Here is a 15,263-nt window from a genome sequence, read left to right as displayed (position 1 = left end):
ATAATTAATACATCTTAATTGTTTACACATGAAACATTATTACACAATTAAGAAACACACATGATAAAGCTTTCATCCAAGAGTTACTATGATTTAAGAAAATCATTCTCAGTTAACAAACATCTCTGTATTTCCCTTAACACAAAGAACAAGTGTGTGAGTGTGATGATTTATGTTCAAGCATATTTACCTGCATGTCTGTGAAATTTGGTGCTGACTGAGTTCTCTGTAGTATTTCTAAATTTTGAAGAAGTTTACTGAGTTCCACAAGGTTTGCCTGACAATGAGCAAGATCTAACAGATATAAATCAAAAAATACATTAGGTGCTTCAATTCAGACTTTTTTTTTCTCCCCATGCCGGCCTCACTGGCACTTCATTGCATTATAAAAGTTAATTGTCAAAATCCCCAGTAATAAGGCATCTAAGTAAAAGCTTTATTTTTAGAGATGTTGAGCACTTATTATTTCTACAGGAGTCAGCAACAACTCTGGACCTCAAAAGTTTATCATATTTTTAAAATTGTATCTATTAAGATAATACAGATTATTAAGATAAATTTTGAAAGCAACATCCCAAAACATGCAGAGAGAGGGAACTTCCCACCACAAACATCTATTTACCTGAAGAACTACTTCATGTGCATGTAAAGATGCAACTTAACCACTTCACTGTTTCTTATTCTATATCAACAAGAAGTTCTGCTGAAAGAAAAAGGCATGGAAAGGTAAAGACTAACCTTCTGCACATCTGTCCATCTCTTCAGAGTCCTGCAACCAGGCTGCTACTTTACTCTGACCAGTAGTACAGGTGGCAGGAAGGCTGTTACTGCAAGGTATAGGAGACTGCCAGGGGAAGCTATTTTGTTGCACCTAAGGCATAATAAAATGCTTAAAATTCCTGTTGCTATGTTGCTTAATCAGTGTAATCACCATACTACTTCAGAATAAGAAAATAAAATATGCAATGTGATTTCAGTGACATCTGTGATTGGACTATATAGTTCCCCAAGATGCAGATTTTTCTGAACAGCATGTTGGAGAACCAAACCAAGAACCTTACAAGCAAACTACATTTGCTAAACACCAGTTAGAAAAGCTGTTGTTTAAGAGGAAGAACATTATAAAACAGTAAAGAGACAGATTTATCTCTGATGACAAAGGCAAGTGCAAATTGTTCTGGGGATGGTGCATTCTTTGCAAGATCTCTAGAGCAGCCCATTAATGAAGCCTGCAGTAAGGCTAAATTAGACAGTCTTTCAGCTGCACACACTCACAGCTTTTTGTAGGCCATTGATTCCCACAGCAGAAACTCCTTTCTATTGGCATTACAAGCGGAGACCACTTAAACTGCCCATGAGCAAGGCCAGCAGGCATGAGTTTTCAAAAAAAAAAAAAACCACCAAACAACCACTACATACCTTTCCATCTGACACATTAGCAGCTGGTGAAGACTCTGTAGTAGAGGCTGAAGGGAATATATGAAAGCTAGCATCTCTCGGAGATCTCACAATCTCATTCTGACGGTACAACCGGTGGTGGCGTAGTTTTGAAACCCATGCATCAAATGAATCTTGGGACTTCACCTAGAAACAAATTCACTGTCAAGAAAACATTCACAGTACTACTTTTCTGCACGTCTTCTACAGTTTTATTTATTTCCACTGTGGATGAGAAGAGAATAAGTATTTGCACCACTTTTTACCTTCAGATGATAGATGTGTTCTTCTGTGTCAAGATCTATTCTCCGAGCCTTCTTTTTTATAGACATAACTGATAATCCGACATCAATGCTCCCATGGACTTTGCCCTTCTGTATCTAAAAATCAAAAAGCAGGGTAAGAAATTGGTAGCATCATGCACATTTAACAGAAAAATATCTGGTGCTGAAATGGTTTCCTATTTTATGAACATTTTAATATAGAGCCATATTAAAAAAATCAAACCTGTAGCCAGACTAACCACTTACTATATTTATAGACAGAGAAAAGTATCTCACAAGAAACGCCCAGTGCAAAGCCAGCTCCAAAGTTAAAGTGTGTTGGTTCACAGTACCAGTACACAGCTACAGGTAAGTGAAAAGCAGAGAAAATTAGACAGTATTCAGCTCCCTGCTGCTACCACTTGATAGTTATTGGTATCAGATCTAACTAATTTAATGCTACCCTTTATATCTCGAGTCCATTGTAATCACTTCTCTGTCCTATCCACAGATCCCAGAATAATCAGCTCTGACTGACGTAAGAATTAAAAAAGAAAATACATGGTCAGGCTAATCTCTCAAGCACCTTCTTTACATAATGTACCTTAAGTAATGTAATTTTTATTTTCATTAAGTAAGAAAAGGTAGAATCCTTGAGGACAGAACTCAGCCAAAACCTTACATGCTTTCCATATACAGTTCTCTCTTTGAATCCATCAACAGCTTTCATGCGTGTGCTGTCATAAATACACGTAGAGTGAGTATGAGATTTAATCACCCTGGCAGGATGAATTCCAACATAAACTTTACTTACATCAATTGGTGACTTTGAATATTTCAACATTCCATTGTCCAGGACAAAAAACCTCTGAAAGAAAAAAAAAAAAACCAAACAAAACTTTTAGTGAGAAGATGTAATTTAAACTGTGTACAATAATTCATCTGCGAAAGAAAAGGATTACTCCATAGCAATTTCGTGGGTTGGAAAGAGAGGATGAACACAGTATTGAATACTTTTCTTGCTTGTTTTTTGACAACTACTGTCTTCTAAGCAAGAAAAACTAGATTCTCTTTTTTCAACGTTATGTTCTAGGTTTAACTTGACAAACCTCGATAATGAAGGATATTTTTTCAGTTTTCCAGCCAATTCAATAAACTCTAGAAGAAAGACACTGTAGGCCGAAAGAGTTGTGTCTGTTTCTTAATTTCCTTCCTGTTTTTCTCCCCACAGAATTTGGTCACATTTCAATTTAACAACCTACCATTCCTATCCAGAAACCAAAAAGTTTTGCCTAGTGCAAGACCTACATCCCAAAAGGAAGACCCACATATGGCTGTTCTTGTGGTCTCCTTGATCTCCAGCTGAGAAAAAAATGCAGGCTGTGAGTCACTGCTCTACCATCCAAAACTCTGTGCCTCACGGCAGACCTCTATGCAGTGAGGTAAAGATGAAATTGTAATTTGTGCTGATTATATCTTCTCTAGCTATAATCTAGCTAATACAGGTATTAGTACAAGTGTAAGTATTGCAGCATTCCCAGCAACATACCCAGGTCATGGGGGGTCTTATGTTTTGGGTGTTAGTCACTGATACAGTGTCAGCCACGATATCATCACTGACATAGTTACCAGGGCTAGGCTAACGTGATGATGCCTATCTGTGCCATTGCTACACCTTTATTCTGCTGAGTGGCTCTTACTCAGAGCAGAATCCCCTATTCACAATGTGTTTCTCCTGCAGTTAAAGTTGCCCTAGCTTGCGTGTTCCAGACCACAAGTTAGCATAGACTTTGGCACACAGCATAAAGATACAGACTAGCAGGAAAACTAAGACTTGAAATGAGATTCACTGACTTGTGTTTACCACCGTTAACTTTCAAAACATACTAATTAATAGAAACTAATTCATATTTTTAGAGTCTAACCTAAAGCATTAATCTATGTAAAAAATCTAGAACACAGAAAAATATTATCCTGGACTCTCTAAGCTGTCTGACATGGAAGGGAAGAACAATGTTTTCATGATGTGAACCTGTTAATTCAACACTATGAGCAGGGTCAGTAGTTAGATGGCAGAAAATACCTCTTGAAGACGGTTCTGGAAATTATGTCAGTTGCACAACAGATGGTACTAATATCTCACGCAGGGCAAGAAAACAGTGCTTTCCTGGAAACAGAACTTCTTGAATAAGATGTCAAAGCAACAGGAGGGTTTTTGATTCTGGGGTTTTTTAACTAGGTATGGTCATTAATGGACTTAACAAGAACGTGATGCTCATTTCATATTGCTCTGCCTCTCTAAGTTCCACACACAGAAGAAAATGACCTTTCCTCATATTTCATTTCAAAGCATACTGCACTTCAGAAAATGATAGGCTAGTCACCAAGTTGTACACATTATACCTGGTATGCCACTCAAGCACATTCAGAACTGTCAGAATATGGCATTCAGTGTCCAATAGTCAGAGGATGCTATGGCTTTGCTAGCAGAACACTAACAGAGCACATGCTACAATTATTGTCTCTGGAATGCCTCACTGGGCAGTCAGCACAAAGTATTGTTACAGAATCTGCAGGATTATCGAAGCAGAAGTTGAGAAAAAAAAAAGCCAACTCATTACCGATCCACAGTTTCGAAACATAAGTTGAGCACAGATCTTTAGGCGAAATGCAAAGCAGAGTAGGGGGGGAATGCTGAACTGTGAAGCTCTTAATCACTTTGAAGATCACTTACACAGGTAACTGCTGTAAAGTCAGCATGAAAAACAGATCACCAGTAGTGATTTCCTTTATAGAACTATGAAAGGTGGACTCCCCTTACTCTCCTATAAAGTTCCTTACCAAAACAGACACTTGTCCAAGAAGCAACACACTAACATGTATTTTAAAGGAGTGGAAGCAGTAGGTTATTCCATGTATTCTTATATACCTGATTAACTGTTTGGGGTTTTTTGGGGGGTGGGGGTGGTTTTGGGGGGTTTTGTTTGTTTGGGGGTTTTTTGGTGTGCTTGTTTGTCGGTTGGGGTTTTTTAGTTTTGTTTTTTGATTGTTTGTCTGTTTTTTTAAATAAGCTCTCATTTTCTGTTCTTTTAGTGTTTCAGGTATCTCAGTTTGAAATCCTTTAATGCCCCTAGACCAAATTCAAGTAGTGTATATGTACTTGGTTGCTGAAACTACAAACTCTAAGTAAAACAAAACAAAAAAAAACCTAAGGTAGATAGGCATGCACAAAAAAGGGCAGCAGGCATATACCTAAGTTAGTATAACATTCAGAAAGAACAGAGAACTTAGAAAAAGTGTGATCTATACTAGTATGGACTGCACTTGGACTCAGACCTGAGTAAGTCCCACAATGTTTAGCAAAAGAACAGTCAATGCTTTCCCAGAAAAAATACCATGTATAAGAAATTATTTTACCACCCTTTGCAGTAAAACGCATTCTGTCCTAGAAAATTATCCTGCTTCAAGTGCCCTCAGCTACAAAAAAAGACAGCTGAGTGTCAGTAACAGACATCTTGTGGCTAAAAGAGGGGGGGAAAATTTAATTATTATGGTATAAAATACAAGCAAAAGAGTTCATGAAGACAAGGTTTACGGCTGAAAAAAGGTAGAATTATGCTTGGAGAAATGTCTCCAAATTAACTAAAAAGAAACAGGAGATTTGCGGGTGGGGATTTTTTGTTTGGGGTTTTTGGGGGGTTTGTTTGTTTTTGTGGGGTTTTTGTTTGTTTTTTATTGAGACATCTGATAGCAAAAGTGCATAGTCCTACTGCATGCCCACACAGAAGACTGCAATCAAGAAGACAAACAAAATTCAGGGACAAAGCTGAGCAAATCTGCCCAGTCAGCACGCCTGAAGAGGAATACTCTCCCATACAAACACCTTGGGTGCAGGTAAAAGCCCCTCAGCTCTCCTCTGCTATCATGAAGTACTGTGTACTTTAAGGTAAACTCAGTGCAATCCTACAGTACACAGCTACATTTTGTTATAATGTGTTGGAAAGAACGAAAGGAATACTGATTGAACCTCTTAAACGACAAGGTGTCTAGTGCATTATTTACAACTTCCACCTGGATTTTGGATACAGCATCAGACAGCAGGCACTGCAATTGGGAAGCCATGAGCTGTGTGTGCAAACTAATTCTTCACATGATTTGAAGAAAAAGTCATACATCAAAATCCTGGGCATTTATTTGACATCCTAATTTCCTCTAGGCAAAAATCCCAACTCATAAAATGAGGTAATAATCTTTTGAGTGTTTTATGAGACATTTACCTTGTGCCAACCTTTTAAAGGCCATTTTCTCTTTTTCAGCATGAAACCTTCATGTTTGTCTGGCTTCTGGACATTGGTCTGGCCTATTTTCAGGCCCTCTATGATTTCCCAGCTGTCAGGTTCCTGGTGAAAAGGTATGAAGACACACTGATTATTAACTGTGCACACATGACAAAAAACTACTTATTATTATAGCACAAATTCTCCAGTGCAAGACAAAGAGTAAAGGAGGGCTAGGCATTTAAATCAGCCTATTTAGGTACCAGACTACACGATCACTGTATTATGTCCAGCTTTGTATCATTTAAAACTACTGCATACAAATATTTTTGGAAGTCTAACACTTACCAGGTAACTAAAAGGAAGTTGAAGTTTTTAAAGAAGTCTGACACTGTAACTGAGTGACAATCTGAGGGTGGGTGTGGACATGCTGTTCACAAGGACTGCATCCCAGTGAAATAATACATCCAAATACATGAAACCAGGATCAAATTGTGGCTGAGTTAAGTATAGAAAAGTTCAGACCTGTTACTGGAGGTAACAGTGTGAAAGTGCAGGTGACTGTGTCTATCCAGAAGGTACCTCACAAATTAGCACTGCACTGTAAGAACTAAAAGGACTGAAGAGATTTTGCAAGTACGGTATGGGCAGAATCCACATGTTAAAAATGTACCTTTACTCAGAGTACTCCTCTAAAAAAAGATGGGATCGTGAGATGAAATGAAGAAGAAACCATACTGTTAAATATATGGGCACATATTAACAGTGCCCTTTGTGATATTACCTGATCATAAAAAATTATAAGTTTTCTAATCTTTAAAGTACAAGCTACATGGATTCTGGACACACTAACTTTTCCTTAAAATCAGAAAAACAAGCAAAAGTGGTTGGTTTGTTGTTGATTTTGAATGTAGCCAGCTCTTGTCTTCAAAGGTATTTTATGACAGAGTTTCACAGGCTAATTGCACCTTTAGAAATCTGCAAAAGGAAATTAGCTCTTTCAGAATTTTTCTGCATTCTTGTCACTGTATTAAGAGAAATTTCTAGGAAAGTTAACTAATTGTCTCTCTGGAGAAAAGAATAGGAACTGTATCATTTCAGATACAACCAGCTGTATGCCTTTCAAGGAGCCAGTTAAAGCATATTTCTTGTACATACCACTTCTTATGTATGACGACTTGTACAACTCAAGCCAGACTTATAATACACCATAGTGAACAGCTAAAGAACAACATTTTTAAAGAGAAAATACAGAGCCATACCTTTATTTCTATCCTCTTGCTACTACTGTAATCAACAACATTCTGTACCAATTTAAAAATCTATCACCCACTCATTAAGACTCTATTTTACTAATTGTGTACTACAAAGTTGTAAACTTACATTTTCTCAGCTGATCTGTCACAACTCCCAGCAATGTTATGAAAAGTTATCAAGAGAGGAAGGTCATACAGCACCAATCATTTAAAGGGAAAACAAGACTGTTCAAAGGCAAGCACTGCCAGTCTTTTATAACATCTCCAAGTTACACAGCCCTGATAATATTAACACCACTGTTATGAAAACATGATTTCAAAAGTAACAGCAAATTTCAAATCTACAATTTTCAATAATGTCTTATTATTTTGAGAAGGGTGAAAAGCTCTATCCCAAATAATACACACTGCAGTAAATCTTAATAGAAATGTTCACTCAGTTTAGTTTTCCCTGCATAATTATAAACTGGAACTACCCCAGTGCCTGTAAATCCCATGCTCAAAAACCACCTTCTTCAATTCCCTGTGTTTTGCTTGGATATTCTATTTCCACTGCTGTAGAGTGAAGCACATATGCATTATTTTTTCCCTACAAAGAAGCACTGGGCACTTGAGGGGGGCAAATTAAACTATGAGTCCCCTGGGGTGAGCAGAAAACCTCCCTCCGCCACTCTGCCAACTGATTTGTCGCCATATTGATTTCTCCTTTAGAAAATCAGCTGCAGGCATAGGTCTTTTATCTACTAGATAACATCAGTATTGATTACTCTCAACTAGAAATCACACAATCTCATATAGCTATTCATTTAAACAAAAGGTCTGATACAGAAGGACAAAACAAGCAATTATTCAGTGCAATGTGGATACCTGTCTTCTGCTGCACCAGTGCTACCAGCTGTTCTTAAAACCTTCCAACAATCCTAACTGTGCCTCATCCCACAGGGTTGGTGTGATGAGATATGCCCAATACAAGGGAAGTTATGCAAGAGCAGCAGAAACAGGGGAAAACCTGAGTGAAAGGGATATGCTTGAAGGGTCCTCAACCAATGCCATTTCTCAAGTACTGCACTAGTACTTTAGGACTTCTGTGATTCCCTACATATTATGTGAGGAACAGCTCCATATGAAGCAGCAGGACTAGGGGAGCACAAGCACAACATACAGTCCCTGGGTCTGCATATGCGCCAGGTATTGGCAGTAAGAGACCCACTACCAACAACTCTCAGAACCTAGTCTTTTTGACTGCAAAGTATTTCTTTCCAAATAATATAGAATGAACCATTTCATTTTCCCTGAACAGAATGTTTTCTTTTGAATTTGTTTTACCAGTTCTGTTTCAGAACTTACAGACATTTAATTTAGCATTTTTCTTTCCAGCAAATATTCCATCAGGGCATCCTCACCTTTTCATTAACAATCTTACTTTTTCATATGAGGTATCTTAAAATGAAGCCTTCTTTATGTGGAATTAGACTTATTTGGAATCACTTATTCCAAAACTGAGGAATTGAGCCAGGAGAAGTGGACTGCAAAGCACCACACACAAGGCTGCACCTTTAACTGGTGGTGTTACTCCTACAGTTCCATTCATTTCTCCGCCTCAGGAAAGAAGCTCTCAGCAAGAGATTTTAAATTTCAAACCTTAAAAAACTACCCAAAAGGAATGGCATTAGGACTTTTTTTTTTTTAATTAATAACATTAATTGATTAGCAGCATTTTTGGACTTGGATATGATTTGATCTACCTTAGTAAGAGGATCGGAGTAGATCATTTCTCAAAGTCCCTTCTAGCGCCATCCCATACTCCGAGATTGTAAAATTTTCTCCTGGGGGCCATCCATGGGTAAAAAAAAAAAAATCCAAACCATCCAAATCCTTAGTTTTGTTAATATAGCATCTACTAAAGATTACTGGCCCTTCATCTGGGGAATAGGAAGCTCCAGTGCAGGCTCACAATATCACAATATACTCAGTAGTAGAATCACACAAAACAATATCCCAAAGCTATTAGTCAAACTACTTTGTAACTACAGAGGGAAACTCATCACCCAGATTACAGCCCATGCTTTTGTTTACCTTGGATAGAGAGATAGGGTCGCTTTCAAGGAACTGCTTGCTTAGAGAAGGGTCTGTGCTTCCTGAAGAAGCCTTCCGCTCCAAAATATGAACACTCTTTAAAAAAAAAAAAGGTAATTAAAATAACAATTTATCATTCACTATTACTTTTAAAATATATATTGAGTAATGAATAACTGATCCTTATACTCCTTACATAAAATATGGCTCAAAACGTACCAAGTACTACCCATGCATGATGTAACTACAGAAATAGTTTGTCTTCTGAGGGAATACACCTCTCTTTCCTTCCCCTCTTTTTTATTACTGGTTTTTAAACTAATTACTCTGTTCAGCCTAGAAATGACTGGGAACTAAAAAAAAAGCCAGGAAAGACAAGTAATGCAGTTCTTACCTACAGAGATGCAAAGTGCTCTTAGCCGGATCTATTATGTTTTGTGCCTAAGATACAACACACAGAGTATACGTATCGTGCAGTCAGCACTGTCCTACATTCATTTCTGAAGCAAACCACTGCACATAAGGTATTACTGCCTCTAACGCATTCATTATCACACTTCAGCATTTTGCTATGGGCTTCTCAACTGAGGTGAAGTAACTCATTACATACATGCTTTTAATACATTACAGGTGTCCACAAAATCAGTTATGGAGTCTCAGCTGATGGGCTTGCTGGCGAACATTTATGGAACACAATGATCTTAAACCATTACAGCTGGTTTTATCTATTACAATATTATAAAATTTTATATTTTCAAAGCACAGTACAAATATGAAAGACAATGTCACAACTAGCCCTTGAAAGAATGCTATTCTTAAAAGACATCTAAAAAACTCTCCCCATTTCCCAGAAACGTTTCACTCATATTTTGTAAAAGAAAATGCATTTTTGCTACAGGAGAAAACAACTACATTCTGCCTGTTTGGATTTGCATTTCGTTCTCTGTGAAATTTTGTTACATCTCATATTATTATTTGGTAAGAATTCTCATGTCAGGCATGAAATAAAATTATTTCATTTCCAGGGCATGTAGCACAATGACAAACTTGCAATTGCAATGACCCTCTGAGAAGGGTACGTTCTTCTCAACTGACAATGGCAATTAAATTTTGTTCACAATTAAGCTTCTTTATGTGCACCAAAGAAGAGATTACACAGGTACAAGTGACAGCAGAAACCATCAGGGACTATAAGAAGTCATACAAACAGAAAGGTAAATATTATTTATACAGGTAACTAAGCGCATAAGGACCATAACCAAACTGAATGAAAATAAACACAGCTATTCATATAAATGCATATATTACACAGCCCACATCTTGCTGCAGAGCAACACACAGACCTTCACTGTTCTCTTTCAATTTGCAACTGTCAATGAGAATAGGAAAATATGACAATTGTCTCTGTTGTCCGTGGAGATTAATAAGCATCCCTGCCGCTATGCAACAATAATAGACATTTATTTTCAGTTACTTTTAATTTAATTTTGCAGTGAAGAATGTGGAAAAGCAGCAAAGTTATGTTACCTGCCACATTCCCCAGGGCCAATCAGCAAAAGCTTTGTCATCTATGCTTTGAAATCTTCTGCTTCATAAAAGAAAGGCCAAAATTATTACTTAACCCAATGTTTATTACTAGTCAGATGAGAAAAACGTTTGTATTTATGTAGCACAAAGTTCCTACACTGCATGTCAAATAATTTAATATGCTTGTTTGAGCCAAGTACCACCAAGTTGCTAATGATAAACTATGATAAAGTTTTCTCACTGAATACATGAAATGCTACTTACACAAACAGTATCAGCATTTAAACAATATACAAAAAACCCAAATCTGTTCCTCCAAGGAAGATTAAAATGTCACTTGATTAGCATAATCAGGATGATTCCCAGCTTTCCTGCCAGTTTGTTTGGCAGACAGGAATCCCTCCATCTTGAGATGGAGCAATGCCCAACACAGATGTTCTGAAGGTCTCATATGTAGCAGGCAGCGCAGTTTGTTGTTACATAACTGCAATTTCATTTTGTACAATGTTTAGAGTGGAGTAACCCAACTGCCCTTGGCTTGCCAGAATTCCAGTGACATTTTCAATCACATGGTTTTAAGGCAAGAGTTTTTTTGCCTTTTTTTTTTTTTTTTTTTTAAATCAGCCCTCAGTCATTACAGTTCCACTTCAGTTGAGAAATACATTATTAGCTTACAGCACTTTAATGAATGCTGACTTATTCAACTCTTTGTTTGGAAATAAGAAAATTAACACCTTTAAAATAAAATTGCTTTCTTTACATTCCTTACTTCAAGAAGTGTTGTCTTGTTGTCTGTAAATATCTGCTTTCCAACTCTTCTGCCATAACCACCATTACACTGATACAAAATCACTTCTTTAAATTTGTGACATGTCTCTAGCATAATATTAATATACATTACTTGGTGCAAAATGTTCTCCATTAATGCATGTTACTTTTCTGCAAGACTACAGCTAGAAATTACACAATTATTTGACATTTTGAAAAGCAGCTATTTTTATAATGCAGAAGTTCAGCAGCACAGAAATAAAATTATTCAGATCTTGATGTTATTATCAAGGGCTTTTTTTTGTTTTAGAAAGAAAAATAGAGTTGGTAAAGGAAGCAGTTAAAAAAGGAGATGAGAAGGAAGAGGCAGATCAATACAGCTTCTGGGTTTTGTTTGTAATCAAACAGAAAATGAATAATCCATTAACCTAGGCCTATCAAACAACCTGGTACTCTCACCCCTCTCATCCCAAGAATACAGGCGGATAAAATCAGCCTCTGCACTGCTCCATTCCAGACTTCCCTCATGTTTCAGAATCACCTGTGTGCTATAGCTGGCTTGTCCTGGAAAAAACATCAGCACCAACAAATTCCGTGTGCTCTTGGAAATTAACTCAACAAGATTACAAGTTTAACTGAAATTGCTCTGTAATTCTGTTGCTAAATCTTAGCCCTAACTACAATCCTTCCTTCAGCTTTGAGATTATTCACAACATACATTATATACTTGATCACTCACTTGCCCCAAAATGCCCCTAACAAGCCTACACACAAGGAACACAAATGCTGATTCTTCTCTGCATTTTTTTCATGTTGCTTCCCAAAGACATGTGAGGGAGGAGGCGGCTGATGGAGAGAATAACAATATGGTGTTGTTTCATATTCTCATCGTCTCTGGAGGGCAAGAATGGAAAACGCATTTTACAATATCTTTATATCTTACCAACTTAGTTTCTCAGTTAAGAGTTCAGCGACCCATAAACCGTGCCCACCAGAAAAAATACTAGCACATGGAGCATCTGGTCTCCATCAGGCCAGAGGCTGAAGGCCCTAAAGTTTCTTAACTGAACATGACTTCCCATGAAAAGACAAGACATTCAACTGTTTTCAAAGTGAAGGCAAGGAAAGAAAAGAGAGATGGGGTAAACAGAGATGGGAAATCCAGTGAAGGACATGTCTGGCACTCAGGCCTCTCCTTTTTGCTTTGTTGCTTAATTACTTAATTGAACTAATTATATTTAACACAATGAGTTCTCTCTAATTTATAATTTATTATTTCCAAGAAAAAGACAAACTGGTAAGGAATTTATCACTCACAATAGACACAGACTCTCTTTAGTTCAGAAATGTATGCATGCGGCTAACAGTTAACTAACGAAAAAGATTTGGTGGGTCATTTGGTTTGCTCACAGCATTCAGCAGTCTTCACCACCCATAACTATGGGGCCTAAATGTATACTTTCTACAACAGTAATTCAAAATAGAGATTTTTCTCTCTGGGTTTTTTTTCAACCCAAAGGGCTAATTAGTTCATCTTTTATTATCTGATAATCACTGGCATTCTTTTTGCAACCTAGCTACCCCTTCACAGACATGTGTTCTTATTTGAAATCCATTTAGTATGGAGTACAATGCTTAATCATTTTCTCTCACTAAAAACGTACTATTCTCCACTTACCTGAAATACAGCAGCAGGAATAAGGCAGACACAGATTTGTCTGCAGATACAGCAGTTTTTACTAGCTTTTAAATAAAGCTGTGACATACACTGAGTTAATCCACAATATTATTTGCAAAAGGAATAACCCCAAAACTTTTTTATCTTAGGCTGCTTCTCAGTCAGCTCTGGCTTTCCTTCTGTTGATGTTGGAATAAAGACAGTGTCTTGAATATAATTGTGAGAGAACGGCAAGTTCGAAGCAAAACCACCACGTCTCCACCAATGTATTTCTCCTTTCTTTCATGTAAAACATTTTTTAATTTGTATGAAGCAACCAGGTTCCTATCCTCATCTTCAGTCTCTCCTATTGACACTGTTCCAGCTATCAACCAAGAGCCAAAGGAACGTAACAGTATTTTATTAATAGCATACGTAGTTAATCTTTTGCGGTTTTTTTCTTCTTGTAGCACATGCTCATCTTGTACAGAAACATGCTGAAGAGCAACATTTTCTCTTTGCAACCTTTTTACTGAAAGACAAGTATATCTAAGCGGCAGTTCTGCAGCATATGAATAACATACAGGTACGTATGTCTCTACTTCCTTCCTCACATATGCAAAACAAACACTTCTTGTGTTACAGAAATGTCAAGGATTTGTTACAGTCCTTTAACTCAGGAGCTCTCTGCCAGACCTTTCTGGAACTCCAGCTTGGTGTTGTATGTAGCACTTCACGTCAATGCTTTTTTGGCTCTGAAAGCAAAGAAGCCTTTGCCTTTCAAGGTATTTTCTGACAAACTCTGAAGAGAAATAAGCTCTTGTTCTTCTGAAGAGCTTCTTGGAGGGAAGCATTAGCACAACTGGATAAAGCAGACAAGAGATATCATTGTAACAGCAATCTTCTCTTTGCCACAGAAATGGTTTGGAAGGACTACCAAGTCACAGCCTGAGTCTTTAATGACAAACTTCTCCTTTCATACTTCAGATTTTGACCCACTTATCTCAAAACAGAGCAAACAGATAAACTGACAATATCTGACAGAGAGAATTCAAATGTTTGCTAATGACACAAAGCTTTCTTATGACTATTGAATACTCACAAGTAAAAGGACTGATATTTCACTAAGTAGTCTCAGGCTAGCAACTCATTTCATTAGTGCTGATACAGTTAAAAGAAGGAGGGAAAATAAAATTACATATACAAAAGAAAACCATTCCTTGATATGTTAATTTGTTAACTAGTGAAAGCATTCTAGACACGTCGGATGGCCTTCTTCAGAGAATATATACAGTTTTCACTTTAATAAATGGTTGCAAGGGAGTCTAAGTGAAAACAAATCATAGGCCAAAGAGTTGGACACTCACCTAAAAAAGTGCATAGGTTCAAAAAAAGAAAGCTCTTTCTTCCTGGGGCTCTCCTTAACACCCTTATGCAAGCTGCCCACTTAGACTTTCTCAATATGCTTTAAATTTTAATATATGCAGTACAAAAATACAGAAGCTAGGGAAAAAAGGGGTTCTGAAAAATTTTCAAATTTTTTTTTTTTTTTTTTTAACATGAAATCTTATTCTACCGGGGGAAAAAAAAGTTTGGATGTAACAGCCTCATTTTCAATTCCAGGATAACGTATTTAACAAAAACAGAAGAAGAGAGATGTCAGAAGAGCAAATAGCTTTACGAAGGCACACATTTTTTTTCTGCCTAATACATTTGTAATTTGTATGTCTTGAATATGGATAATCCCAATCATGCATGAGTGTCTTGAAAACAGAAGCCTTCATATCATACCTGCCATCACCCTCCCTCCTCTTTTCACTTTGTGCCTTTCCCCGCCACTGAGGAAATGAAAATAAAATCGTGCTTCTCTTTCTTCTCCGCCATTTGCTTCCCAGAAATCCTAAATGGCACTTCAGAAGAGTTGCACTTCTTCCGTCTGAATTCATGTGTGTGTGTATGTACACACACATTCTGCACTGATCCCAGACAACCCATTTTGGAT

The 15,263-nt window shown here is 37.2% G+C and overlaps 1 protein-coding gene across 9 annotated transcripts in view; it reads right to left on the bottom strand.

Annotated features, from left to right (window-relative positions):
* Nucleotides 1-15,263, bottom strand: part of OSBPL6 (oxysterol binding protein like 6) — a 107,145-nt gene that overhangs the window by 31,316 nt on the left and 60,566 nt on the right. For all 9 annotated transcript variants that reach the window (XM_075093597.1, XM_075093598.1, XM_075093590.1 and 6 more), the window contains 7 exons: nucleotides 9,310-9,405; nucleotides 5,978-6,100; nucleotides 2,515-2,568; nucleotides 1,704-1,817; nucleotides 1,420-1,584; nucleotides 739-871; nucleotides 191-294 (listed from right to left, as the gene is read on the bottom strand). In XM_075093597.1, the coding sequence (XP_074949698.1) occupies nucleotides 191-294; nucleotides 739-871; nucleotides 1,420-1,584; nucleotides 1,704-1,817; nucleotides 2,515-2,568; nucleotides 5,978-6,100; nucleotides 9,310-9,405 (789 nt within the window). The remainder of the gene's footprint in view (nucleotides 1-190; nucleotides 295-738; nucleotides 872-1,419; nucleotides 1,585-1,703; nucleotides 1,818-2,514; nucleotides 2,569-5,977; nucleotides 6,101-9,309; nucleotides 9,406-15,263) is intronic.

Source organism: Phalacrocorax aristotelis, chromosome 5 (assembly GCF_949628215.1).
Source record: "Phalacrocorax aristotelis chromosome 5, bGulAri2.1, whole genome shotgun sequence".
NCBI lineage: Eukaryota > Metazoa > Chordata > Aves > Suliformes > Phalacrocoracidae > Phalacrocorax > Phalacrocorax aristotelis.
Note: the sequence above shows the minus strand (reverse complement) of the source record. Positions and strands in the feature narration are given on the sequence as shown.